The sequence below is a fragment of the Hippoglossus hippoglossus genome, chromosome 19 (genome assembly GCF_009819705.1).
Source record: "Hippoglossus hippoglossus isolate fHipHip1 chromosome 19, fHipHip1.pri, whole genome shotgun sequence".
In the NCBI taxonomy this organism is placed as follows: Eukaryota; Metazoa; Chordata; class Actinopteri; order Pleuronectiformes; family Pleuronectidae; genus Hippoglossus; species Hippoglossus hippoglossus.
The window spans coordinates 12,620,373-12,630,990 of NC_047169.1; the positions used below are offsets into that span (position 1 = coordinate 12,620,373).

Sequence of the window (10,618 nt, forward strand, 5' to 3'; positions counted from 1 at the left end):
CGCCTCTCTCGTGGTGATTTTTTGTGCTCGCTGTCTTATTCTGTTATTTTTTCCTTTTGCACCTCACTCCCTCTCTAACCTTTCGCCCTTTCAACTCTGTGTTTTGTTCTTTCGCTCTGTTCTGTTGCGGCTGTTCCTTCTTAAATCTCTGTATCAGGAGGTAGGTACACTCCTTCCTCCTCTGTCCACCTGGTTCATCTCAAACTGGCCTTGGCTGCCATTAACCCTGTAGCACACCAGGCTCCTGAACATGCTGGCCGCCTCATCTAAGTTGTATCAGAGCTGTTACTGGTTAAATAAGTTACTGCAATATGAAGTGATGGGTTATTTTATTGAAAAGCGAGGTGAGTTGAAGGTCAGCGTTCTCTCTCATTCTGCATGAGGACGGGCTGCATTCCTCTTTTGGCTCTGGAGGAGGCTGGGTGACGCTCAGGGCTCGTCTCAGTCGGTATTCAGGCAGAACGCCAATTTATCACAAGAAGAAGCCTCGGCATAAAAGATAATGATGCAACTCATCAAACCTCTCTGCCACTTGCTTTTTACCCTTTGGAACAATTCTAGGTTCTAATTTAATTAGGCCACTTATTTGGAAACAAACATTTGCACAAATTCTGAAGTGCGTGATGGAGAGCTCCGTCATGGTTCATCTTTCATCTACTTTACAGGTGCTTTCAAGTTCACTTCCATATTAAGTTTAAACTTAGGCTTCTTTAAAGGAATAGTCTGACACTTTTGGGGAGCAGTAATGTCGTCCATCTTTATATAGAGTCTATGCACAGGGAAAATGCAAAAGCTACCATTAGTGCCTATAAAGTTTATAAATTCATACTTTGCTGCTTCCCTCATATCAAGTCATTTTGCTATGCTAAGCTCAGCCACAATGTTACCTGAGAACGGTACTGAATCTACCCTTTCAGCTAACAAGAAAACAACAAAAAAAACATATTTCCCAATATGCTGTTCTTTTTACCATCTACATGACAACCCTAAAATTATTAAATAGTTTTCTACATGTAGTAGTAACAAGGATTGCTCTGACCAAAGTGACTTCACCCTCCTTGTAGATTCTCTGAAAGTTCCCATCGGTCAGCTGAACAGGCCAGGTCATGCTTCGTACCATTCGAGACCGCCCTGTGCGACATACAGCTCCTGTATTTGCCAGAACATGCAGTCATGCTCGAGCTTTGGTCCGCTTGAATCTGCGCCGTGGGAATGCGTACGAGCCGCTGCGTTACCGGTCATGCAGTGAAACAAAAGAGACCTTGGCCCCTTTTCCATTTGTGTCCCTCTGTCCCTGACTTACGAGCCTCCATACCTCCCACTGCTGCTTCACTGAGCCCTTCTCTCTTTCTATTTTGCTCTCGGTTCCACTAACTGCACTTTCCAGATCCTTCTAGAGTCAGTTTTTTTTTTCCCCATAAGTGAATTCCATGTTAATTTTAGCTCCATACAGCTGCACTGCTGAGGCTGTGAAGCTCACATAACACCTTCACCGAGATTGAGCCTGCCGCTATGCCTGAACCCATCATCATCCAGCATGATAATAAAATCCAATCACTTAGATGCTTTTGGAATGTATCTTAGAGAGCCTACATTTGTGGAGGGGGGTCACAAAGACATAGAGCCTTGACAGATATAGATACCAAATCAAAATGTACCATCTAAACAGCATTTATATTAATAACATGGCCAGTCAGTGTAACATATTGTGGCTGTTATGTCTCCCAGGCCTTGGCAGAGATTACACCTCAACCAAGAGCAACAGTCTTCTTAAATTCCAGCTGCACCAAATTTCACACACTCAAAGATATCAGTTCCCTAAAAATGCCAGATTTGTTTTCATCAAGATCCAGGAATTATTCCCTGGAAAGTCGTCAAAAATTTCACAGCTTCTTTTATGGCCCATGTCCGTCCACCAATTTCCAAGCAAATCTGTTCTGTAGTTTTTGCGTAATCCTGCTGAGACACAAAAAAAACAAACGGACCAATGGACAGGAGTGAAAACACAACCTCCTTGTTAAAGATAAACAAATATTCCCTCACACTTGTGCATAGTTTTGAACCTTCTCACATTTATTTTCCCTCCCTACATAACAACCAAATGAAGGATCAATCTGCATTAGAACAACAAACATGGAACTTCATTTGGTAAAAATCCATAATAAATATCAGGATTAAAATTGAAATTTGGCAAAAGGGGATTAAGAGCTCTCCAGGCCACTTTATGACTGACTGTAGAAGAATAAGACGTACATACCGTACTTACCAAACAAGAGGAAACTAGGTTTTACTTGCTCACTTTAGTTCAGCGGGTGGAAATGCTGTGGCTGCACCTTAAGTTAAACATCTCTCATGAATAATATACTGTAAATGCTGGAGTTGACCCTCGGTAGAAGTATAGAATCAAAATCTGGGTCAGGTGAACATTACATATTGATTACATCAGTAACGGCTGCTCTCTGCGCCTTCTGTAAAGTCAGCAAACGTGTTATTATGCTGCCCATGACACAGACTGTACATCAGCAGCATTATGCTGTTTTGATTACATAGGTTAATTGCATCACCGATGGTGTAATAAGGAGAAAATCCACTAATCCCAATAATCCACTTTTGTCTGATGAGTGAGGCAGATGGAGACTTTTTTGTCTCTTGTAATGAAAATCTCTCAGATATTTAACTGTAGAATAATCGGTTCAGACAGGGAGTGATTTTAACTCCCTGTGTAAGAGCTATTCTTCATTACATACAAGCATCGGTAGACACTTTTCTCAAACCAGGCTCATAAAATCTGTCCCTCTCGCTGGCCACCCCAGTTGAATGCACTCCTGCCTTAGTGCTCACACACTCTGTACGTGGCGTGCACATGTCCGGCCCTCCTCCTGGAAGGTAACACAGGGTTCAACTGTTTTCACTAGCCCCCCCCCCTCCCAACACACCCACCCTCCCTCCTTGCGCTCGAGCTCTGGGGACGGGGAGAGGTTAGCGGAGGGAGTATCCAACCTCTGCCTGAGCCTACTAAAGCAGACGGATGGTGATCAGAAGCAGATGTGGCACGTGGTCTCCTGCAGGTTAGCCTGCACATGCACAAACACTGACACCTCTTCGGTTTGAAATCAAGCGCGGTGTGTTTCTGTCCGCAGGCGGCCGTGTGAAGACGTGGAAGAGGAGGTGGTTCATTCTGACTGACAACTGCCTCTACTACTTTGAATACACAACAGTGAGTAGGCCGATCTGTGTTTGTGTGTCTCGGAACCATAGATTGTTCATAATTTAATAATTCAATTCTTCTTCTTAGTTTTCTCTTCTTGAGTTAGATGAGGAGATTGATAACACTCAACACTTATGCTCAATATGAAGCTGCAGCCAAATATTAAGCTTAGTTTAACACCAAGGCTAGAAACATCTTATCTTTTGTTGAAACCATAAAAGCCAAAATGTACAAATAAGTTATATTATATTATTATATTATATTAAAATTATAATTTCAAATGTTAAAATATTTACAATACTGATAGTTTTTAGCTGAGTGTGTGAAACATATAAAGTGTAAATACATTTTGTATAGATAGATAATGTGCAAAACGACGATAAGTAAAGGAGACATAAAAAATAAATCCTACAGTTGTAATTATTGTCTCACACACACACACACACACACACACACACACACACACACACACACACACACACACACACACACACACACACAGAGAGAGCGACAGACAAAGGTCTTTGCCTTTCAGCTCTGCTCTTTAACAGATGTTGCCCCTTTGACTTAAATAAAACTCCCTTCAGCAATTAACATGAGGCATCATGGGAAACATCTGCAGTGTCTACGGCACACATCTGGCCCCCCCGCTACGCTGCAAACCAAGTGCCTCCCCCAACCCGCTGTGAGGATCACCCCCACGCTTCACCCCAGGAACCCAGCAGCATCCCTAATGCTGAGAACGCACACCCTCCCCCAACACACACACACACGCCAATCCGTCAGCACGCACACATACACGCTGTGGTGGTGCACACACTCAAATGGCACGCACACGGCCAGCTGTGAGGGGTTGTCCACAAGCATTTCCTCCCCCTGCTGTGCCCCCTCATTAGTAGGAGGATGACAAGCGGGACACAGGGCTGTTCCTCAAGGTCTCTCCCCAAACACACACACACACCCACACACACACACTTCACATCTGGACCCACAAGCACAATAGCAGTCGCTGGAGGATGGCGAGTGTAGGGTTACGTCTCCCTCGGGTGCTGTCCCTTACGTGACCAGGATGAATAAAAACCTTGAATGTGCTTTAATCGCCACCTTGACTTTTTAAAACTTTGATGCTGTCAGGCTCAATATAATGTAAAGATAATAGTTAAAACACTTAAACAATTAAAGGTGCTACACATAGCGTCTAAAAAGTTTCTCTTGGCTTGTCTGTGAACTCTTGTTTTCAATGTGTAGCTGATGAAATAGCTTTGAACAGTCGTGCTCCACCAGCCCCATGTAGATAAGAGTGTGTGTAGGAGGATCTTTCACAATTACCCTTTTACAGCATTAGAATGGGGTTTGGGTGATCGGATTGCAGTCGGATAGAGTTTGACCACATGAATGTGCAGGTGTGAATGCACCCAAGAAAACCCCCCGATAGTCAGGGACGCACAGTGAACACACTGAACAAAAGCACAAATGAAATTACGTCAATCCATATATAACAACTACGTGGGCAGAAATAATAATCACACATAAATAATAACTGCAGCTAGCAGCCACTAGCCAGAGAACACAAGAAGCAGTCCTCTCCTCGGTCCTCAGCCTCGGGACGCCATTCAAGACATTGGAGATGGAGAGAAGATGAGAGCAAGTGTCTGCTTTCAAGTTGGTTTGATGAAAGTAGACACGAGAGGAGGACGTGACGTGAGCGGGACCGAGCAATCAGATCTCAGGTCCGATCGGTCCTGGTCTTCATGTTAGATGGTTGATTAAGAGACATCTATGTTCTGAGTGAGTGACTCAATTCTGTCTTTGTATGTGTTTCCAGGATAAAGAGCCTCGTGGGATTATTCCTCTGGAGAACCTCAGTATCAGAGAGGTGGACGAGCCGAGGAAGCCTGTAAGGAGCAACTTTTAAATTCACTAGATCAGGATTTTCTTTTTCTTCTGCACCAAGTTGTGCACAATCGTGAATATCAGCCTCCTGAACATGTCTTTGGTTTTATAATTCAAGACCCACAAATCAATGAAAATGCTGAAAAATCTAGACTTCATGGTAACTTTCCAGCTAACTAACAGACTAACAAACACAAACACAGATGAAAACAAAACCTCCTTGTTACAACCTATATCTTCTCTGAGATGTTCTTTTTCTTTCATCACACATATTTCTCATGATCTCCTCCCAGAACTGCTTTGAGCTCTACAACCCAAACCACAAAGGTCAGGTGATCAAGGCCTGCAAGACGGAGGCGGACGGGCGGGTCGTCGAGGGCAACCACGTGGTGTACAGGATATCGGCCCCCACGCCGGAGGAGAAGGAGGAGTGGATCAAATCCATCAAGTAAGAGGCGGCGCGTTAGTGTGGATCCATTTACACTGAGACGGCACTTAGCCAACACTGGGCCGCTCCCATGTGGGACGTTCTCATGTCTGACCTTGACTGTGTGAACGCAGCACGCAAACACATAGAGCTGTGAGCTTAAACACACACACACACACACACACACACACACACACACACACACACACACACACACACACACACACACACTGGTGACTAAACGCGACTGTTTCTCACACTTGCACACAGATAACACTCCGAGGTGAGTTCTGCTCTGCTGGATAAGCTCACTTCCCTTTGATTAGCGCTTAGCAAAGAAAAACACACACATGCGCACACACACACACACACACACACACACACACACACACACACACACACACACACACACCGTCTCAGGCGCTGCTGTGCCTCCCTGCGCTCTCAGTGTGTTTTGGCAGACCCTACACCCGATTCGTCAGATCCGAACGCCGTCTGATTAACCAGGAGAGTGGAGGTGCAGCGGTAAATTGGACCCAGTGGGTAATTGATCAGCTCAGTGGTTATCATCCACTCGGCTGCAGCTCCACTGGCAAATATGATCAATATCTGAGCGAAAAAATCGTATTACACAGTCCTCCCCTGCTCTAATGATATTGAAAAAAAACCACTTAGCATTGACAGATGTGTATCCATTAAATGAAAGTGATGGGTTTTTCAGCAGAGTTACTGTAATCTTGGCGGCCTGGCGAAAGAGGAGAGAGGTGCTCGCGGTTCTCGTGTGGTAGATTTCCAGTCGGCTGTCCTTCTCGTGACACATCGTGTGTGTGACGGGTTTCACACTCGGGCGTCCGAGTGCTTTTAGTGTACAAGCACACGTGTGAGCCCACAGTGCTGTCTCTTAGACCCGGTTCAGACCTGATTCTGACACCCGTCCTGAGTGATCCCATCACGAGGGGTCAGCATGAAGCCAACTGGTCCAACACAAAAACCACATTCGGAGGTGGTCTGGGATGTGAAGGACTCAGCTGACGTCTCTGACCTGCAGCAGTTTCACAAATTAACCAAGCGTGTTTTTACCCTTCTCTGTGTCCGTACGGTGATTTGTCGGTGACCACTGCCACAATATCAACACTGATCACCACATAATGACTGAAACTTCCCTCGAATTGGTCAAATCTTTCTTCACGGTCAAAGTACCCCAAAGTCTGACTCCACACAGCGATTTGTTCGGCCACAGAAAGGACAGGAAGCTAAAGCTTAATTCCCTTCCTCGCTTGGACAGATTGGAAGTGGGAGGGAGAAGACTGATAGTCATGTATGTGTGACAGGGACCCTACTCCTCTCTCTCTCTCTACCGCTCTCTCTTGTCCTGACACACACACACACAGACACAAACACGGTGACATCAGACACATCTGTAAACTCAAACTGGGTAAAAACATCATAATTTGGTGGTCGAGGACAGAAATGACACGTGTTTATTTGCATATAGAACAGGGCAGTGAAATCCATTCAGGACACATTTTGGTGTGAACACACGTACTTGGTGCTGTCCACTTGTGATCGGATCGCTCAGGACGGATTTTGATACCAGGTCGGAGCAGGGCCCTAGTGTTTCAGTCCAGTTGAACACTGGGAGGTTGAGGCTTTTCCTCTTGTTGCTGGAATGATAAAGATCACAGATTTAACTCAGCGCTGCCTCAACCACACGTTTGACTCAGCTGCTGCGGCGACAGACTGTCCTGCAGTCAGCAGATTCACACACACACACACACACACATTGTATCCACACCTGACTCATCTGCTTGGGTGGAAACTGCTCTTGTGGTAACAACACACAGGACTGGTCATCTCAGTGTGTTCACTGTTCTGCTGCCGGGAAACCTCTGGGTTACTCAGCGCTGTTCCGCTCTCTAGTGTGTGGCACTGACAACACACAAAGCAGCTACAGTCACAACCTCATGATAATAATAATCATTTCTTAAACTGACTGTGTATAAGAAAACTAAAAACTGTTTTAGTGTCTTTCAGCTCATTGTTTTGGTGTTTTTATGAAGCCATAAAGTTCAGACAAACCCCCTGTATGCTAACTGATACTTTTCTCAGGACAGAACCTTATATTTGTTTGGTGGCCAGACACACAAAACAAAGTGGATGCTAATGTTGCGCAATATAATATAATAAATCATGAGTATTAGGGACATAATGAAGTAAATAAAATCTGGGATTTCTTGAAAAAGGTGTAATATTATCATTATAAAGTCGTTCAACTCTTTCTCGTGGTTTCTTGAGAAACTATGAGACCTCTTTAAATATAGAACAACGATAACTCTGCAGTCAACCACTAGAAAACAATTCCTCCTCCACAGAAGAGGCAAGACCTCCTAATGTGTGTGGTTCTTTCTTCATTATAAACTCAGCTTCTTGCACAATCTTGTCAAAGTCCTGACACTAATGGTAATGTGGTCCTCATGAGCCAAATGATTACGTATAGCGTTATTTGTGATGCTCCTCATTTCTCATTTTAATGAAGGCGACAGGCTGATCCTCTGTAAATCAATCGTAGCCTAAAATTATGATCTTTTTCATTCTACAACTTTAACACTATGACTATATTCTTATAATATTGCAACTGCATGCATATAATATAATGAGAACAATGTCGGAATATTATTATTTTATTCTTGAATTCTTGTTTCCTTTTTACCAAAACAAACATGGAAAAGTATAATGAATCACGACATTAAAGGAAGAATGCACCTGAACCTGCTGATTTGTTGTTTGACAGCAGCTAAGATGACTCCGCAATTTTCAGCTTCACAATTGTCACATTATGTCGTTAAGTTTAGTTGCAAGCACACGGATGTGTTTGATGTCCCCATAAAATATACAGTGAAAACTAACATGAATTGTCATAGTAACATAAAAGAAACCTTATCCAATGAATCAATAGGGACCCATCACACTCATCGTACCCTCACAGTTTGAAATAATCAATCAAGCTTTGGATGCGTTGCTGCATTCTTTCCTTTTCTTTTTGTGTGGATAACATAAATAGCAAGATGTTTTGATATTTATAGCACAGCGAGAGGAGTGAGTGAAGAACAGGTTTCCGGGGGTGAAATCACTGCAAACGTCAGCCTTTGGTGTTGATCACATGGCAGATGGGTTTTTCTTTCTTTATAAAGCCTGACAGAATACAGTGCAGGCACAGGAAGTGGTGTGTTGTAAGGTGCATTGACTGATGGAGACGAGATGGATTAAGGTCAGAGTTGTACACCTAGGATTTACTAAATCGAATCAAGAATTAGTCCCAGCAAGCTCTAAACATCACACACTGATCGTGTTTGAGGTTTTCTTTAGGCTCTATAATAGATTTCAGCATTTTTGATGGGTAATTTTTCAAATCAGTGCAAGACTCAGGAATGTGTGCAGGTCTGATGTGGTGGACAGTTCAGTGACGTGCTCCTTCCTCTCCTCTCCCCACAGAGCGAGCATCAGCAGGGATCCTTTCTACGACATGCTGGCCACCAGGAAGAAGAGGATAGCGAATAAGAAGTGATGTCCGCCCGCGCTCCACATCCTCCTCGTCTTCATCACTGCCCTCTCTGTGACCAGCACGGCCCCAGGAGACACAGGTGGGAGTTTTCGGGTCAAGCTTGTCTGGGAGCCGGAGGATCGTCTGCACATCAGATCAGAGGCGAAGGTGTAGATGGAGAATAAGGACCTGCAGGATCTTCACCGAGCTGGATGTTCATTGAGGACCACAGTTTAGAGGCGGAGCAGCCACGACTGGAATCATAGGACATTTTGTGCGTAATGTGTCTGTGGCACTGCTGCCCTCTGCTGGACATGTGGGGAATTACATCTACTGCACAACAAACGCACGGGCAGGATGTAAAACCTGAATCCCTCCGGTCTCTCTCCACCTGGTGAGGTTGGTCACCCCCAGACGCCAACTTTTGATTCTTTAATTGTCTCGTGCATCAGCAGTTGCCGACGCCAATGTTTTCCGTTAACTACGGAAAGCCTCGAGTTTTTAAATCAGCTGGTCTGATTGTTGTGTATCTGTATATGCAAACTTACTGATTTAACCAAGAAAATGAAATCCAGGCTCATATTCTTCTGTAATTTAGCGTGTGCCACCTTATTCCCTCTTTGAAAACGAAGACGTAAACGATTCAGGGGAAATAGTACCACACACACACTTAGAGGAACGACCCTTTCAAGTGGCCACTGTTGCATCATATATATTAGTTCTGTACCGTTACATATTGAAGATGCATCTCTGTGTTCATTTCTTTTGTATTTATTTGCTTATTGTTTTTAACAAAAGAGGCAGCCCCAGACTCATTACATTATGCATGTATAATATATAATGTACATACTGGTTTTTATTCTTTCTTTGTTGTATTTATGTAGCATGTCAGTCATAACAGCCATAGCCTGTACCCGTTCACCTTTTAGTTCAACAGTTTATAGTAGTGGAAGTGGCACCTTGTGCGGAGCAGTGAAGTCTCCTCACACGGTGTTTTTACTGAAGATCAGATAATGTGATGATTCATGAGAGAAAAACTCACATTACAGAGACCTAATGGTGTTTTTTTCCCCCTTATCTTTGTTCAAGAGTGTTCTTTCAGTTTGTGAGCGGGGCTTATTTCTCAGATTTTGTAATGCGCTCACTCGAAACCCTGCACTCGCACTCAAAACATTCCCAGCCTTCCAGCTTTAGCTCTCGTTCCTGTGCGCAGGAGAAATGGTTCGGATTTCTAGTCTGTCCCAACTAACAGATTGCCAGCTGTGGTGGGTCGCCTTTTTTGTTTTTATAGTTGCTAGTAACTGTATTGAAAACATAAAAAGAACTTGACATCCTTGATTTTGCCGCTTTATGTTGACCAGAGATCTGCTGGACTCCTTCTCAATGAAGGGCGGGACAACTTCACTCATAGTAACTACACCTGGCATTCTATTGGTTAGGGAAGTGGACTAGAATTAGACTTGTAGCACCATAACATCCAAGCAGGGAGCGTTTTGATTGTGAGCGCATGGTTTTGACAGAGAGCATTACAAATTCTGAACATGAAATC

The 10,618-nt window shown here is 43.9% G+C and overlaps 1 protein-coding gene across 1 annotated transcript in view; it reads left to right on the plus strand.

Moving 5' to 3' along the window:
* Positions 1-10,527, plus strand: part of LOC117752434 (cytohesin-3-like) — a 31,943-nt gene extending 21,416 nt beyond the window's left edge. Inside the window, exons 10-13 of the mRNA XM_034569713.1 lie at positions 3,141-3,217; positions 5,034-5,105; positions 5,395-5,549; positions 9,021-10,527. Of these exons, the coding sequence (XP_034425604.1) occupies positions 3,141-3,217; positions 5,034-5,105; positions 5,395-5,549; positions 9,021-9,093 (377 nt within the window). The 3' untranslated portion in view covers positions 9,094-10,527. The remainder of the gene's footprint in view (positions 1-3,140; positions 3,218-5,033; positions 5,106-5,394; positions 5,550-9,020) is intronic.
* The last annotated feature ends 91 nt before the right edge of the window (positions 10,528-10,618 follow it).